Source organism: Podarcis muralis, chromosome 4 (assembly GCF_964188315.1).
Source record: "Podarcis muralis chromosome 4, rPodMur119.hap1.1, whole genome shotgun sequence".
Classification (NCBI taxonomy): Eukaryota; Metazoa; Chordata; class Lepidosauria; order Squamata; family Lacertidae; genus Podarcis; species Podarcis muralis.
This window is the reverse complement of record NC_135658.1, coordinates 83,049,380-83,068,121: the sequence shown is the minus strand read 5'-3', so window position 1 is coordinate 83,068,121 and position 18,742 is coordinate 83,049,380. Positions and strand designations below refer to the sequence as shown.

At 43.3% G+C, this 18,742-nt stretch overlaps 1 protein-coding gene and 1 long non-coding RNA gene across 2 annotated transcripts; both read left to right on the top strand.

Moving 5' to 3' along the window:
* The first annotated feature begins 2,610 nt into the window (after positions 1 to 2,610).
* LOC114596514 (uncharacterized) lies at positions 2,611 to 7,496 on the top strand. The gene is made up of 3 exons (XR_003706541.2): positions 2,611 to 2,747; positions 3,013 to 3,124; positions 6,720 to 7,496. It is a non-coding gene; the product is annotated as an uncharacterized LOC114596514 (long non-coding RNA).
* Positions 7,497 to 12,027: 4,531 nt separating this feature from the next.
* Positions 12,028 to 17,651, top strand: TEX30 (testis expressed 30). Its single transcript, XM_077927680.1, has 5 exons — positions 12,028 to 13,643; positions 14,480 to 14,710; positions 15,094 to 15,145; positions 16,321 to 16,523; positions 17,225 to 17,651. Exons 1-5 carry the CDS (start codon positions 13,626 to 13,628, stop codon positions 17,414 to 17,416), a joined length of 696 nt encoding a protein of 231 aa, XP_077783806.1. The 5' UTR covers positions 12,028 to 13,625; the 3' UTR covers positions 17,417 to 17,651.
* The last annotated feature ends 1,091 nt before the right edge of the window (positions 17,652 to 18,742 follow it).

The window sequence follows — 18,742 nt, the reverse complement described above, 5'->3', positions numbered from 1 at the left end:
ACATAGCAACCACGCTCGGTAACGAAACTTAGCAGGCAGCATTCAGAACGAGTCAGAGTTATAGAAACAAGGGAGGCGCAGGCAAACGAGCTTAACCTGAAATGGTGTAAACCAAAGTTGGTGCTACTAAAGGAGAGCAATGAAATTGTAACCATACATTTAAAGTGCATAACTTGCCCCCAAGGAATTCAGGGTATTGTGGTTTGTTGAAGGTGCTTGGGATTGTAGCTCTGTGAGGGGCAAATTACAGCTCCCAGGGTTGTATAAATGTGCTTTAAATGTATGGTTTGTTTTAAGAAAGAAGTTAAGACAAATTGGGGGGGGGGGGACTTCCACTTACTCAGATACTGTGTAAGTTAAGTAGATATAAGGTCTGGGCTACCCCAAGACATTTTGCCCCCCAGGCATCTGATGCCTGAGGCAACTGCCTCATTCTGCCACAAAAAGCTACCAATATGGGGCTGTTGCTGTTGGAAGTGTCGGGATGCAACACAGCTTGCACTGAAGGCTGATGTGTCTGCATCGAGTAGATCAAGAACCGCCTTGTTTCTTTGCCTGGCCTGCCTGGCTTAACCTTTGACCTTTCATCAGGTGCTAGACTGATACCTTTAGGGTTGCTGACCTAATTTCCCGCTTCCTTCTTCTCCACACCTCCCTCGTGAGAGGAGACATCTATTTTGAACCTCATACCTTCCAACATTTCTCCAATTAAAATAGGGACATCCTATTCCACAACAACAACAATTTTATTATTTATACCCCGCCCTTCTGATTGGGTTGTCTAAGCCACTCTGGGCAGCTTCCAACATATATAAAAGCAGGGAAAATAGGGGGGAAACTTCCCTATACAGGGCTGCCTTCAGATGTCTTCTAAAGTTGTATAGTTACTTATCTCCTTAGCTTGGGAGTCACATACCCTCCAACATTTCTCTGATGAAAATAGGGGCATCCTAAGGAAAAGCAGGATATTCTGGGATCAAATCTAAAACCGGGATGGCATCTGTGAATCTGGGGCTGTCCTTGGAAAATAGGGACACTTGGAGGGTCTGGAATCTCCCTCCATTCCAAGCATAGCTTGTTACATGTCTTCTGTGTGGTGTAGTGGTTAAGAGCGATAGTCTCGTAATCTGGGGAACCAGGTTCGTGTCTCCACTCCTCCACATGCAGCTGCTGGGTGACCTTGGGCCAGTCACACTTCTCTGAAGTCTCTCAGCCCCACTCACCTCACAGAGTGTTTGTTGTGGGGGAGGAAGGGAAAGGAGAATGTTAGCCGCTTTGAGACTCCTTAAAGGGAGTGAAAGGCGGGATATCAAATCCAAACTCTTCTTCTTCTTTTTCTTTAGTTAATTAGAACTAGGATTTTCCCTAGCAGATTTGTATTTCCTGCAACGAAACGCAGTGATTACATTCAGGTTAATGTGTGCTCTTGCAGCAGGAATTTGGTGTTCAGCTGAGCTTTCATCAGCCAAAGGCCAACAGTGGCTGGGAGAAATTTTCAATACAGAGAGGGGAAGAGACAGAGCTACCAGGAATCAGTTGTTAGGTTGCAGGTGTGAAGAAGTCTTGTGCCAACAGGGAGTGTGCATGATACCTGTGTTGGGTGCAAATAATGTAAATGACAGTGTGAGACACAGACAAGATATTACAAACATATATTCAACAATATGAAGAGTGGATAGAACAAAAACTAATGCCATAGAGGCTCATGTGCCTGCAATTTTATGCTCTATCTCTGGAAGGAAGACTCATTGAGCTGAATGGGACTTACTTTTGGGTAGAGATGTGTAGAATCGCATTGCAAATATGTCTTTGTGTGTGTGTGTGTGTGTGTGTGTGTGTGTGTGTATGTGTCTGAGGTGGGGTGTATCTTACTAAGTCCAAGGTGAAACTGACAGTGCTTTAAGTGAAAGATTTAGGCTTCCGAATTCATTACATGGAAAAGGCAAATCCATGGGAACTATGAGTAAAACTTCTCTGAGTAAAACTTAGTGGAATACCATCCCATGCCTTCTGCTGCATTATAGCCTGAAGACAAGTTGATTTGAATCATAGAATCATAGAGTTGGAAGAGACCACAAGGGCCATCGAGTCCAACCCCCTGCCAAGCTAACCAAGGAATCACTACCCCTACGCATAACACACTCTTGAATTCTTAGCCTGGAAACTCTCTATTTCCTATTATAAATAGCAATAATCTCTTGCACCTACTATGAGTAACTGCATAGCTATGGGGGACATCATGCTTCTAGGTTCAACAGTTAAATGTTAAAGGTTTTGTATTTTGGGATCATGAGGTATTGAATTCAAGTAAGAACAATAATGGTAGCATCTCTGCATCAGGCCAGCTTAGCATGCAGAGAGGAACAAATTTCCACTGTACATGGAGTGAGGCAACACGGGAAAATGCTTATGGGATAGGCATTCTGTGTTGCAAGTGCGTGGAAGTGCCCGAGACTTTGCTGCTTGCCTCACAGAGGCAGAGGCTCAGAGAGGTTTGTTTACTGGCATTTACTCTGATTAGCTCAATGAGAGGACAAGAGGGAACAGCCATAAAATGTCACACGCTGCCAACCACTCCTGCGTCTCCCCACTTCAAGGTATCAGCGAATTGTAGCAGCTGCTGCAGCAGACACACCAGTGACTGCATCGTGTCACCTAATACCGTTGCAGGAATGAAGTGCCCTTAAATAGGGGGCTGACAAATTTATAGCCAAAGAAGAATCTCTCTCGCAGCACACAGCATAAAGGTACATCTGTCATCCGGCCTAATGAAACAAAAATGCAGTTCTGGCTCACTTCTGCGGTGTAAAGGCAGTGAATAAGATCAAGTTTGCACTGCTCATTTTCCTTGGCATGCCTCCTTATAACATGCTCACTGAGAAATTGTATCATGTCTTCTTCTCCTTCCCATGTTTGTGTTTCACAAGTACCTGCTCTTTTCCTCTTTTTTTGGCCAGAACCACCTCCACCTTTAGGCAGGTAATGCTTTATTTTATCCTTGCAAATATGTAGGTGAGGATCATGAATGCTGATCTGTTGAAAGAACATCTTGCTGAGAGTTACCAAATTCTGGAACGCAGAACAAAGATCTCCCTGGCCTAAATAAGAACAAAACAGCATGCATGTAAGTATGTATGTATGTATGTATGTATGTATGAAACAGAGGAAATCATTTGGGACAATAGAATAAGGCATCCTAGCTACAGCTCTAGATGTAGATCTGGATGCAGAACACTTTAGATATGAAATAGACCAGTTGGTTATTTTGTTCCAGGCAACATCCTCAGTAGTGTGAGAGTTCCGGTCCAAACAGTGGGGTCGAGACAATAGTTTGGGTTCCAGCAGAGCAAGGGGAGTAAAGAATTGATATTTCAGAGAGCACCCTGGACAGCTCCATGTGGAGTTCACAAGTTGCCCTCCATATATGTTGTTTCAGCATCAAACAATCTCAGATTGAAACTTGCTTTAAATGATTTATAAACTACTCACATTGTGATATATCAAAGGGGTATACAGGAAACCCCCAAATATACACCAAAAGCAACACAGTTAAAAAAAGCAGTACAATGCTGTGAGATGAGGAGTGGGCAATAGTTTTAAAATTCATTCAGAAATTTAGCTCAAATGGTAATGAATCCTATGTCACTTTGTCACTAATGGTGGACATAAGACCAATAGCAGGAAGTCCTCAAACCTGGAAGGTAATAGCCAGGCAGGGGTGTAAGGAGCCGTCTCTCAAGTATCCTGGTCCTAATTTATGCAGAGCTTTGAAACAAGTAACGACACCTTGAACCTGTCCCGGTAACATATAGAAAGTCATTGCAACTGCTTCAACAGAGTTGTAATGTGTTGACAGCAGTTAGCTACAGAACAACAGCCTTGCAGCAGCATGCCGCACAAGCTGCAGTTTCTGGATCACACTCAAGGGCAGCCCCACATAGTGGTTACCAACGTATGGATCACTGGGGCCAGATTATCCAGGAATGGCTATAGCGAGCATATCAACCGAAGGTCATTGAAGGCACTCATAGCCACTGAAGTGAGAAGGATGAATCAATTAAGGTCCCCAGATTACAAACCTGCTTCTTCAAAGGGAGTCCAGCTCTGCCCGGAATAGGCAAATGGCCAGTTTCCCGGACTCAGAAACCACCCACCCACAGGGACACTGTCTTACCAGGCTCAGTTTCAGATCACTGGCCCTCATCCAGCCCACCACTGCATCCAGTTACCGTCTCATGACTTGCACGTCCAGTCCTGATTCGGATGAGAAATAGAGCAGAGTTTCAACAGCATACTGAAGACCTCGTGCTTTAAATCTCTTAGGACTACTATCGGTGACTTCGTGAAATGTTAAGTAGTACAGGGGGGGAATAGTACCCTTTGACACCCCACGGCGTAAGTGCCAGGGGCTGGCACATAACTACGAAGTGGTTCTCTCTGGAATCGACCCTGCAGGTAAGAGCAGAACCACTGAGGAACCCCAATCCCAACAGAGAAGGTCTAGGAAGGTGCCATAGTCAATGGTATCAAATGCCATTGGTAGATCAAGCTAGAGTAAGAGATCCATGGGAAACTTCAGAAGCCAAGTTACGGACTGGTTACAATATCATCAGGTATATGACATGTTCACATTAGACCAATTTTTCTTGGGGGGGGGGGGGTTGACCAAAGCTCACAATTTGAAAATGAACTATTACAAAATAAGGATAAACTTTTGTCTAGAATGTATAACCTTTCATTAGAATGGGAAACAAAAGACGAGCTAGATAAAGCTTCAATGACACACAGGGCAATGGATATAGGACACAATATAGACCTAAACCTCTGGGAGAAACTGATTTGAAATTTACTTCATGTTACGCGCTGAAAGAGAACTATTTGAAAATGATTCACAGATGGTATCTAACTCTGAGTAGGTTGGCTAAGATGTATAAAGTACAATCCGATACATGTTGGAAATGCAAAGAAAAGGAGGGGACCTTTTTCCATATGTGGTGGACGTGTAAAAAGGTAAAAGAATATTGGGAAATGATGTATAATGAGTTGAAAAAAAAGGTTTAAAGACCAGAGTCCTATTTTGTTGGGAATAATCCAGACAGAAATTCCTAGGTGAGGACAACTTGTCAAATGCATTTCTTCAAGGACCCTGTTCGTGTTATTAGGCTGCAGTAACTGAAATACATCATCTAGTAACTGAAATTCCATACATCCAGTAGTGATGTATGGAAGTGAGAGCTGGACCATAAAGAAGGCTGATCGCTGAAGAATTGATGCTTTTGAATTCTGGTGCTGAAGGAGACTCTTGAGAGTCCCATGGACTGCAAGAAGATCAAACCTCTCCATTCTTAAGGAAATCAGCCCTGAGTGCTCACTGGAAGGACAGATCCTGAAGCTGAGGCTCCAATACTTTGGCCACCTCATGAGAAGAGAAGACTCCCTGGAAAAGCCCCTGATGTTGGGAAAGATGGAGGGCACAAGGAGAAGGGGGCGACAGAGGACGAGATGGTTGGATAGTGTTCTCGAAGCTACCAGCATGAGTTTGACCAAACTGCGGGAGGCAGTGGAAGACAGGAGTGCCTGGTGTGCTCTGGTCCATGGGGTCACGAAGAGTCGGACATGACTAAATGACTAAACAACAACAACAACAAACTGAAAATGATCCCCTAATCTTTATTCGGACAGTGCCTTGACAGATTCTGCAACAACAACAGAATAGATATCAGTACAGAGGCAAACAACTAGATGCCCGAAGTTTCTCATAAACAATTCACGATGGTAATGGTAGGTAAATAGGTAATGCTCCAGCGGGAAGGTAAACAGCATTTCCGTGCGCTGCTGTGGTTCGCCAGAAGCGGCTTGGTCATGCTGGCCACATGACCCGGAAGCTGTACGCCGGCTCCCTCGGCCAATAAAGCGAGATGAGTGCCGCAACCCCAGAGTCGGTCACAACTGGACCTAATGGTCAGGGGTCCCTTTACCTTTACCTTTACCTGAGAGGGGAACTCAGGAATGATGGCATCATATATTGTATACAACACTAAAGTCTCATGTCGAATGTAACTGATCTGTAGAAAAGACTCTATGACCCGGAAAAAAGAGACAATGCATGTACTTTTGGAAACAAAGAAAATCTATAATAAAAATTCTTATTTTTTAAAAAATGTGTGAGTGCATCAATGGCCCAAGATTCTTCTTTTTTTCTTTTTAAATTGGCAGCAGTGCGTTTCCAAAAGATAACAGAAAATATTACCAGGAGCTGTGCAATAGCTGCCAGAAAGTTAATGTAGATCTCAGTGAATAATGTTATTATTTCCTAAAGAGGCACATGTTTTTCATGCAGAGCTGCCTTTGGCAGATCAAGCCTATCAGAGAAATCTATATCTTTAAGCAGGCTATCATGATACTTGCCATACCACATTAGAAACCAGTCAAATACTCCTTGCTATTTATTGATTTATTTCAGGTGGTAAATATCTACCCCTCTCCGCACACCTTGCTTAAGAGATGCACAATGCACTTGGTAAATGAGGGCTCTTCCCTTGGTGTGTTGTGATGGTTATAAAATCATACTATAATATCTTTCCCAGAGAGCAGAGGGCGGGGGAATGAAGAATAGGACACAACTCCTTCAGATCTCACCTTTAGTGTGCATGTCTTCGCGTGTGATTCTTTTTTCTCAACAAGACTAACTTTAGTCTTTATTTCACTTTACTCTTTAGAAAGAACCAGAAGAAGAAGAAGAAGAAGAAGTGGTGGCCGGATGATTCTACTGCCTTCATCTCTGTTTCCCCCCTCTATTTGTATTCCTTAAGACGAGAATGCATATTATTCTATGACTACATCCTGGAACCTCTTTGGGAATTTTATAATGATCTGAACTAAATATAACTGGAGGCAGGCTACACACATCTGTGATCAAAATAGATGGTGTGCATTCTGCTTAAGGTTTCTAGGGGCTGCGCTGAAAGGTGATGCAATACAAGGAGGAGAAAGAGATTTGCTAAGGTTCCTATTCCATCCTTCTACAAGAGGTCTAAAACTTAGGACTGTCAGATTGCTGATGGGCAGATGCTCAATAATAACTAAAGCTAAAGAAGATGCAAGATCACTGTTCCTTGCTTTCCCCTTCGGAGCTTTATATGTATAGTGCCATGCTGAGGCAAACACAATATAGGACGTTTGTATACAAAGCTTGCACTGGATTGTACAGCGAATGTAAATTTCAGGCTACATGTGCCATAGTTTCTGATGGCGGAAACTGATGAGAACTGTAGGCCACATCATCTGGAATCTATCAGTTTGGGTACCCAATGCAGACTTTGAAAAATGCAAGGGCGCTCCCCTTCAGCATAGACGCTCACATATCCTAAAATGTGAAAAAGAAACAAACAGGATCTTCTTGCAGCAAGACTGCTCCCGCTGTTTCAAGGTTCCTAGTTCCATCTATTAGACCAAGGTGTGTGAATGTGTGTGTCTTTCACTGTGCATGTGAGGGTTCCAGTTGCTGCAGTGTGGGGAGGGGTTGCAGGGCAGGATGGGGTTGGTAGTGGGGGTTTAGTGGAGTGTGCATGGGGTTTCAGTGTGGGTCAGTGTCTGCATGTTTGGATCAGTAGAAGATGCAGTGTTGTGAAAGGGCTGTTTGTGTGGGGCAGGTTGTGTGGGTGTTTCACTTTGGGGTGTGGTTTCAGTTTTGGGCAGGGTGTGTGTGGAGGTTCGGTGTGGAGCAAGGTGTGGGTGGGTGTGTTTGTCACTGTGGGGTTAGTTGTGAGTGGGCTCCCGTAGACTTCAGTGGGGCAAGAGAACCTTAATAACTTTTGAACCACTGCTCAGAGCTTTGGATAGGGTTAAGAATTCAACACACTTTGCATTTAAAGGAAAATATATCAAATGTGCATTTTCTGAAACAATACAGCCATCCTTCTCTATTTGAATTTTTCAATTTTTGCAAAGCAATCCTCCAAGCAATTTTTTAAAAATGTCTACACTAGGGGGAGATGCATATAAAAATGAATAAGGTTAGTGAAAATAACATACTAGAATCATAGAATCATAGAGTTGGAAGAGACCACAAAGGCCATCGAGTCCAACCATATTATATACTAATATAACAATGCATTATATTAGGATAAATTGCTTGCAAAAATGTGTACGTTAATCCAAACTGCATACAAAAGTGTGTTCATTGGGATAAATTTGTGCTAAAATGCTCAATAATTTTCATTTTAAAAACAGCAAATTGCAGTAGAAACGTGGAAAGCTGAATTCAAGGTTGACAAGAAGAGGAGAAACTGAGATAATTGAGAAGTCCTTCCATCCCTTACTCAGAACTTCATCAAAGCAATGAAATATTGCCTTATAACAGCAGTAATTTTATTGGCTACTCATCTTAACTAGATGGAGGCATTCCTTTGGCCTTTTGATTCCAAAACAACTTCTTTGTTGAATCTGAGCAGTTCCTGACTAGGTTCAGGCCTTTTACCCTGTGTTATGTTTTCCTAATAATTATTTTTAACTTGGCAAGCGGTCTCTCTTTGATACTTCTCTGCCCTGGCTAATTTAGAAAGGAATGTCTAGAAGATACACATAGCAGCCAAGTCGATCTCTTGGATGAGCTTATCACAGGGCTTGTGGATTTTGACTTTTGGTCTTAACAAATTCCACTAGTATGAAGTCAGTTGACACGAAGATCTTTGGCACATTTATTTCCCAGCAGGCATTAAACCATGATGCAAGCAGATTTCCAACTGGTGAACACAGCCCAAAATAGCAGCCGGGTCAGCAGGCCTATTGACTTTTAAATGTTGACAAAGGAAACTTCCTGAAGTGTCTGCTTAGAAACTGTGCATTCAATAGTACCTGCACTGAATCCCTTGCATGTGCTGTTTGCAGGTCTTAGATCTATAAATGGCAAACACAGAAATCTTTGCTATCCCTGCAAATAATTGTTTATCTCCTAAACCCATAAAATTATAAAGGTTGCTGGTGTGGAATTAGTTTTTTTAAAAAAACCTAGATTTTTTTGGCACACCATCAGAAAGCAGTTCTTAGATGGCAATAAAATCCACCCTTCATTTTGTGAGTAATAAAGGTTAAGGGACCCCTGACCATTAGGTCCAGTCGTGACCGACTCTGGGGTTGCGGTGCTCATCTCGCTTTATTGGCCGAGGGAGCCGGCGTACAGCTTCCGGGTCATGTGGCCAGCATGACTAAGCCGCTTCTGGCGAACCAGAGCAGTGCACGGAAATGCCGTTTACCTTCCCGCCGGAGTGGTACCTATTTATCTACTTGCACTTTGACGTGCTTTCGAACTGCTAGGTTGGCAGGAGCAGGGACCGAGCAACGGGAGCTCACCGCCAGATTCGAACCATTGACCTTCTGATCGGCAAGTCCTAGGCTTTGTGGTTTAACCCACAGCACCACCCGCGTCCCTTTGAGAGTAATATGCTCCCTTATAAGCACAGGGTGGCTAACAGGAAGCAAATTTAGGGATTATCCACACTTTTGTCTTGTCCTGCTTTCCTGCCCTCCCAAACCCCCAATTTCCCCAGTTTCCCCAATTCCCATTTGCTCTGATCTATCGCTAAGTAGAACTACAGTTCCGGGTCTACTCTATGGAAGGGCTCGTGTTCTAAATGTCCAGTGTGCATGCAGCCTTAAATATTATTCCTGGTGGGAAGGGAGGGGAGAGGAGATAATCTGAATTTACACTCTCACAATCTGCACCCAATTTCTCAGCCCTTGGTAGTTGCTTTCAAAGCTTTCATTTATTAAACGGCTCTGGTGGTTTGCAATCCCAACAGAGTGCATTCACAGATGTCCTCTTGCAAACAGTGCACTTTATTCCACTTTCCCCCATAAAGTCCCTCTCCCAACAGCTAGTTACAAAGACAGCACACACAACGGTATGTTCAAAGCCCTTCTCTGCCCAAGAATCCTGGGAACTGTAGTTTGATGTTTGACTATGTTTTTATAGTGGTACCTCGGTTTACGAACTCCATCCGTTCTGGAACTCCGTTCTTAAACCGAAACCATTCTTATACCAAGGTGCGCTTTCCCTAATGAGGCCTCCCACTGCCAGTGCCACTGTTCGGTTTCCATTCGTAAACTGAGGTAAAGTTCGCAAACCAGGACACTACTTTCGGTTTTTCGGAGTTCGTAAACCGAATAGTTTGTAAACAGGGCTGTTCTTTAAACGAGGTACCACTGTATATGCTGTAAGTGGCTGGGGAAACCCAGCCAGATGGGCAGGAACAACAACAACATAGGGGCTTTTATTGGGGGTTTGTTGCTCTTATTGATGTTAATTCTTTGTGCCTTTGTTTTGGCTCTTGTTACGATTAAAAAGCACTGCTAACAACAAAGCCAGTTGAAGTGATGATATTCCAGCTGAACTATTTAAAATTTTAAAAGATGATGCTGTTAAGGTGCTACACTCAATATGACAGCAAGTTTGGAAAACTCAGCAGTGGCCAGAGGATTGGAGAAGATCAGTCTACATCCCAATCCCAAAGAAGGGCAGTGCCAAAGAATGCTCCAACTACCGCACAATTGCACTCATTTCACACGCTAGCAAGGTTATGCTTAAAATTCTACAAGGCAGGCTCAAGCAGTATGTGGACCGGGAAGTCCCAGAAGTGCAAGCTGGATTTAGAAGGGGCAGAGGAACCAGAGACCAAATTGCAAACATGCGCTGGATTATGGAGAAAGCTAGAGAGTTCCAGAAAGACATCTATTTCTGCTTCATTGACTATGCAAAAGCCTTTGTCTGTGTTGACCACAGCAAACTATGGCAAGTTCTTAAAGAAATGGGAGTGCCTGATCACCTCATCTGTCTCCTAAGAAATCTCTACGTGGGACAAGAAGCTACAGTTAGAACTGGATATGGAACAACTGATTGGTTCAAAATTGGGAATGGAGTACGACAAGGCTGTATATTGTCTCCCTGCTTATTTAACTTATATGCAGAATTCATCATGCGAAAGGCTGGGCTGGATGAATCCCAAGCCGGAATTAAGATTGCCGGAAGAAATATCAACAACCTCAGATATCCAGATGACACAACCTTGATGGCAGAAAGTGAGGAGGAATTAAAGAACCTTTTAATGAGGGTGAAATATGCACAAAATATGGTCTGTAGCTCAACATAAAAAAAAACAAGATCATGGCCACTGGTCCCATCACCTCCTGGCAAACAGAAGGGGAAGAAATGGAGCCAGTGAGAGATTTTACTTTCTTGGGCTCCATGATCACTGCAGATGGTGACAGCAGCCACGAAATTAAAAGACGCCTGCTTCTTGGGAGAAAAGCAATGACAAACCTAGACAGCATCTTAAAAAGCAGAGACATCACCTTGCCAACAAAGGTCTGTATAGTTAAAGCCATGGTTTTTCCAGTAGTGATGTATGGAAGTGAGAGCTGGACCATAAAGAAGGCTGATCACTGAAGAATTGATGCTTTTGAATTCTGGTGCTGAAGGAGACTCTTGAGATTCCCATGGACTGCAAGAAGATCAAACCTCTCCATTCTTAAGGAAATCAGTCCTGAGTGCTCACTGGAAGGACAGATCGTGAAGCTGTGGCTCCAATACTTTGGCCACCTCATGAGAAAAGAAGACTCCCTGGAAAAGACCCTGATGTTGGGAAAGATGGAGGGCACAAGGAGAAGGAGACAACAGAGGACGAGATGGCTGGACAGTGTTCTCAAAGCTAACAGCATGAGTTTGACCAAACTGCGGGAGGCAGTGGAAGACAGGAGTGCCTGGCGTGCTCTGGTCCACGGGGTCACGAAGAGTCGGACACGACTAAATGACAACAACAGCAGCAAAAGATTCACGTGGCCATTGTTCCATTTGAGAACGTGTGTGCGCGCCTCAAAGGCACCGGGTGTACGTCGGGTGGGGGGGGGGAGGCAAGGCGTAATGTAGGCGTGTCCCTCTTTTTCTTCGACTTCCTCCCTCCGTATTAAGAGCCGCAGGCTGGGCTTTCACTTTGGCGCGCGTACTACAACTCCCAGCATGCAATTGCGTAGCGAGCAATTGCTGGCATTCTTGCGGGAAGGGGAAAGAAGGAGCCGTGATCCCGAGCGCGCATGACTCCGGGAGCAAGTTTCTCCTCCTGCCGGATCCAGCGGGACTTACTCCCGAGTAAACGAGCCATAAGGGATGCTGCAGCCTCAGGAGCGCTGGGTGGGAGTTTCCTTAGAAGGAGGGGAAAGAAAGAATCGGGGTTTTCTTTTTCTGAAAGGGAAATCTCTCTTAGAATCCTAGAGTTCGAAGGGACCCCGTGGGCAATCTAGTCCAACCCCGTGCAATGCAAAACACGCAGTCCCGCCCATCCAGTGTGAAACCACGCCAGGTCCTGCTTAGCTTTTGTGCTTGTTCCGGCAGTTTTATTGCTGCGTCGTAGCCCCCGTTACGAATCTGCCAACTGCGTTTCTGGTTTTGTGAGTGCGTAGCTCGCAGGTGGGGTCCTTTGCAGGCCCCCCCCCCCCCGAAAAATAAATGTTTTGCTGCACCTTCAAAACTAACCATTTTATTGCAGCTTGCAGTTTTTGCCAGTTTGGACAAAACGCCTTATCCTCAGCAGAGAGATTTCTGCATTGCAGGGGGTTCGACTGGACGACCCTCGGGGTTCCTTCCAAGCCCCAAATCCTATGATTCTATATATTAATACCAAAGGGGACATCTCGAAACGGGGAGCACAGAAAGGCAGGCAAAGAACTGTGTGTGTATAGGGGCTACAAATATGTACTGCCAGAAGACTGCTCTTCTTGTCTTTCACAGTCCCTGATGCTTGAAGCAGAAAACCCACATAGTGCCAAGTTCCTTCACCCTTCTTGTGGACCAAGGGATAGCTTGGTCACTAAAGCATGATACTCTTAACCTCAGATTTGTGGGTTCAAGCCCCAGTTTGGGCAAAAGATTCCTGCATCGCAGGCCAAGAGATTCTATGATTCTGTTGTGGGATAGCTATAGCAACAAGCTAAGTAAGTGTCCAGTTTGTTGCCCTTTAAAACTAACCCACCCCCCAATTCGTTCCTCATGCCCCTTAGTTATTATTATGTATTTTATTATTTTCAAAATTTATCTACCATCTGTCATCCAATGATCACAAGTCAGTGTGCTTTCTCTTTGCTACTTACTTAGATATTTTTCTACTGAGAAGGGTGAGCAGGTGTGCTTAGTTGCCCACGTCTGGTTGCACTAGTAATTTGGGTTGCCTGCTTTGAATTTCTTGGGCCTAGAAACTGATAAATCTTGATAAACGTCTGGACAGGTTTTTTTTGTTCCACAAAGAGAAAGCCCCGGGGTGGGTGGGTGTGTCTATTAACATGGAGCAGTAGGAAGCCATTAGTTTAAACTCCATGGACCCTGAGTAGTTTGTGCAGCTGTTTACAAAGCTGGAAGGAAGTTCTGTAGGAGTCAAATATGTCTGGCAGTATATCTTTGAATACCAGAGGCTGTGGGATGTCCAGTAAGGGTTTTTTTACCTGCCCATAGCAAGCAATAGACCATACTCCTATGGTTTTGCATGTTGAGCTGCTGGGTGGCAGCCATTCACGTTTGTTTAATTTCAACTTGCAGTCGAGCGTTCTGAGACACGAACTTGCGAGATTGCAACAGGAAAATGGGTGACTGTTCAGAGGTATGTCGCCACAAGTTTATCTTTGCTCTGTATGCAGTTTTGGTTTTAAAGCTCCTATTCTAATCCTAAACAAGCTTAATAAATTCACAGAAGCCACTAGCACACACACACACACACAAAAACAACCCCCCACTTTTCATGTGTGCCCATGTTAGTCTATACCTTTTACCAAAGAGGGGAAAAAAGTTTTGTTAAAACATTTTACTTGGTGTTTACAAGTCCAGCTCTACATTGTTAATTATATGGATAGTTTAAACGTTGTTGGAACACTTCCAAACAAACCAGCATTTTATTTTTCACACACAGGAAAATTAAAGCAACCAAATGATTAATGTAACTTGGCTTTGGAGATGTTGCATTAGGTCGTTGACAAGAACAGAGAAAACTGTATCTTCTTATGTCTCTTAGGATGCCTCCAGATGACTTGTTTATTGACAATTTGTTTTACAGGGAGATTAGGTGACATTGGCTATGTAATGAGCATTCATTTTGATTTGTTTAAATAGGTGGCAGTGCCTCACAGCAAGTGTCATTCCACACTTTCCAGTGTGGTTCCCCACCACTTTCCTTACAGCAAAAAGTCTGAAATTTTTAGGAAGCGGGGTTATTGAGTAATCAGCTATAATTGTGTAACCTGAATTTGCTAGGATGTGACCGGATGTGACTTGAAAATTGTGAGAATCTGGAAATGCCCTTCGTCACAAGAACAATTTCCATTTCCTTTTCGAGTGTCCTGTGTCAAAGCGTAGGACCAACATGGCAGCTAGTCTGATACACTGTGTTTTATGCATGTGTGCTGAAAACATATTCGCTGATTTCAGTGTTTTTCTTTCTAGACCAGTGTGAAAATACCATTTGGAAGCAAATATCTAGATGCAGTTTTCTCCATCCCCGAGAAGAAGCTGCCTTATGCTGTGATTCTCACGCATGGAGCATCTGGTGATATGAATTTCTCTCACCTTGTATCTTTGGCAAACTACCTGGCCTCTCATGGATTTCTGTGTCTGCGATTTACCTGCAAAAGCCTCAATATCATCTATAGAACTAAAGCATATAAAGCTGTTGTGGTATGAAAGACCAAGTTTGCTTTTTAGTTCAAGGGGAATGAAGCATTGTGCTAATTCTTGTACCCTAAAGTGTTATAATCCTTTACTTCTTTATCTGGGATTAAGCCCCATTTAGCTCATTTGGGTTTCTGAATAAATGTGTATCGGATTGCAGTCTAAACCAGATCGCCCATACGTAGCTTCCTCCAATCAACGTGTAGACTTCATAATATAAAATTTATATGTATGGGTCTTTTTCATGTGGTTTCTTTATTTTTCGCTATGTAAGAAACTGAGTGTATTGAAAGATATTCCTGTTCTGTGTGCATCTTTTAGCAAGTTACTTTCTAGATGTTTGTATTGAATTATCCAAAAAATATTAATCTCTAACCTTTTTTAAAAAGGAGTATTTAAGATCATCAGGCAACTACACACTTTCTGGCATTTTTCTTGGAGGTAAGAAAATTTGGTGGTGTATATATGTAACACAGCTTCTTATTTCCTTCCTGCAAAACATGGTGCTGACAAATATTTTTGAATGAGGCAGGCATTTCACGTACCAGGTTTTTGTTGTTGTTGACTGCATATGTATATTTTAAAGATACGGATTTAAGTTACAGTGGTACCTCGAGTTACAGACGCTTCAGGTTACAGACATTTCAGGCTACAGACTCCACTAACCCAGAAATAGTACCTCGGGTTAAGAACTTTACCTCAGGATGAGAACAGAAATTGTGCGGCGGCAGCGGGAGGCCCCATTAGCTAAAGTGGTACCTCAGGTTAAGAATGGTTTCAGGTTAAGAACGGACCTCCAGAACGAATTAAGTTCTTAACCCAAGGTACTACTGTATTTCTGCTTAGTATTTCCGAACAACACAGACCTTTGTCCTCACCTAAAGAGTCAAAGGCCAACATAAACAGTTCATTTTGCCCCCAAATGAGGCTAGGACCCAAACCAATGGATTCAAGTTACAAGAAAGCAGATTCTGACTAAACATCAGGAAGAACTGTGTGAGGTGGTGGCCTCTCCTTCCTTGGAGGTTTTGAAGCAGAGGTTGGAAGGCCATCTGTCATGTATAATCTAGTTGAGATTCCTGCTTTGCAGAGGGTTGGACTAGATGACCCTCGGGGTCCCTTCCAACTCTACTTCTGTGATCCAAACCTTTAATTATGGAACTCCATGCATCAATTTACTAACTACCTATTTGAGAAGGAATTCAGGGTTGCACTCTGATCTTTTCACCTGCACAAGTATTTCAGCTTGCCAGACAGAATGGTCTGACCTCTCCCACGCCCCCCGTTTAAAGGCATCCGGTTAGTCAGAGCTGGAATTGACCTGATTCAACAGAACTTTTCCTAAAACTGTTACGGACCTTGACAGCTTCTTGGCTGTGAGTTAAGCCTGACATGTTTCCTCCAGCAGCACTGAGGTAGCTGCAAAAGTTCATGTTGCCTCCATGTAATTAATCCCTAGATAATGTGCACCAACTGTAGCAGGTTCCCGAGTTTTGAGTGCTTTCAGCAGAGAAATACGGAGGATTAGAAGTCCTAGAAAATGGTTGTTATACAGAATGCATAGCTTAAATCACAAAAAATGTATCCCCCCCCCCTTGATTCTTAATGGGATGTAGGCCGTTCAATGGGCTCGCGCGCTGCCGCTTCTGTGATACGACAAGCGGACCAAGATAATGACAGCTTCATTCAAGGTCTGATATGCTTGTCTTACCCGCTGCATCGACCAAAGCTTCACTCTAAACTTCGGGATGAAGATTTATTGTCCATTAAGTCCCCTGTGCTATTCGTGTCTGGAGATACAGATGAGATGTGTGATAAAGTGAGTACCTAGACGCGCTGGAAAGTGGAGCAAATAACACTCTTGCTTAAAATGTGCAATATCGATGAGATAAGCCCATGTTTTCTAACAGGGTAATGAAAGGAGCTTTTGGAGGTTTGTCTTGCTGGGTTGCCAATTTAAATTAATGGCGGGTGAGAAGCTTTGGTTTCGTGAACAGAAACTTCACCTCCTCTCCCTTTCTCCACACTTAGTTATTTATTTCTTAGTCAGTACTAACAAATAAGTCAAACCCATAAAAAAACACATTTCCCCCTTTGGAATTGCCCAGTTTGTATCAAAAGCAAACCATACTTCATTTTAGAACTTTTGTTTACATAGTATATGATTTTACATCTTTTCTACTGCCGCTTCTGTTAGCAATGAGCTTTGTATATTTTCTCAGAGCAAGGCAGATTTTCTGGAAAAAAAATTCATCTATCTTACCCACTAAAGTGTGCACATGAAGTTAAGGGCAGCACTCGTTAATAATCTTGCTAGCACTATTAAACACCACCATTTTTTTCTTGCATCCCACATGATGCTCTGCTTAGAGAACTGTGCGAAGACAAAATATATTCCTGTGCCATGCTGACAGTTATTGACTGCCGCACCCAAGTAATGCTGGCTTCTGTGGGAAATGAACTCTTTAAGAGTTAGATACCTCTTTCTGATATATTTTGTCCCTCCATTTGTTTCAATAGCAACTGCTGGATGGCGTTGCAGTCAAAATGCAAGCGCCCAAGAAAATCCATTGGGTTGAAAAGGCAAACCACAGCATGGCAGCTAGAGGACGAAATGCAGACGACATCTTGATGGAAATAAACAGGCAGATTTTGTCTTGGATCAAAGAAATCATTGAAGAGCGACAGAAGCAATCGGCCAATTCTAAATAGCCTCTGTACTCGGTATAGGATGGATTAATAACACTTGGATTAATAATACTTATAAGAGTATAAGTAATCAGCTCTGTGCTAAAGCACTGGCAAAAACAACTGCGTGTTTTTGTAACTTCATCATAGTGTAAAATATGTTCTATTTGGTTTTGTGTATATATAGTTAATGTTCAGAGATAACGGAAATAAATAAATCTGTTTTTTACTTTCTAAAAAAAGCATTGTATCTCACACATCTACTTTTATACATGGTATTTTTTTCCAAGGCAAATACGTTAGCAGACAATTCTTTACTGGATTACATGAAATGGGTAGCCTAGCCATACCATGCCAAGTGGAGCAGTTTGGAGACCGATTTCCTCCAGCGTACCAGATTATATCTGCATTGGGTAAACCTGAATTTACAGGGGGGAAACATTGAGATTGGTATTGTTTGGTGTCACATTATCTGGACTATGCAGACTAAAAGGGAATGCAAACAGTAAAGGTAAAGGGACCCCTGACCGTTAGGTCCTGTCACAGACAACTCTGGGGTTGTGGCGCTCATCTCACTTTATTGGCCGAGGGAGCCAGCGAACAGCTTCCGGGTCATGTGGCCAGCATGACTAAGCTGCTTCTGGCGAACCAGAGCAATGCACAGAAATGCCATTTACCTTCCTGCTGGAGCGGTACCTATTTATCTACTTGCACTTTGATGTGCTTTTGAACTGGTAGGTTGGCAAGAGCAGGGACCGAGAACGGGAGCTCACCCCATCACGGAGATTCGAACCACCGACCTGATCAGCAAGCCCTAGGCTCTGTGGTTTAGACCACAGCACTACCCACAAACAGTAGTAAACAGTAAACTTTGCATCATAGAGTCTGCACCATCATATAGGCTCTGCAAGAAAATACCAGAAGAACACAAGGGAGGGTGGCTGGGTGGTTATAATGGGGGACAAGTGAGGGATTAGACCCAATGAGCCATATTCTGAGAAAGAAGTTTGTTCAGTACTTCGTGACTACAACATGCCTGTGGAAACCTGGTAGACAAGGGCAAAGGCTTTCCCCCAACGTGCTAACTTTCTGCATATCGGGAGGAAGCACCCAAACATGCGATTCTGCATCTTCAAAATGATTTTGTAGATAAGTTGGCATCCTGAGAGCCAATACGCTATCCCTGGAGGGGCAGCTTCGTACAGGGTAAACATGAATGATACACTATTAGTTTCAAAACAAGTCTGTGAAACAGCATGCTTTTGCCACAGGTCCCTTAAATGGCTTGGGATAATTTTTATTCAACCATCCTTCCTAGTCAGGGCTTCAGTGTAGTTTGGCAATGAGAAG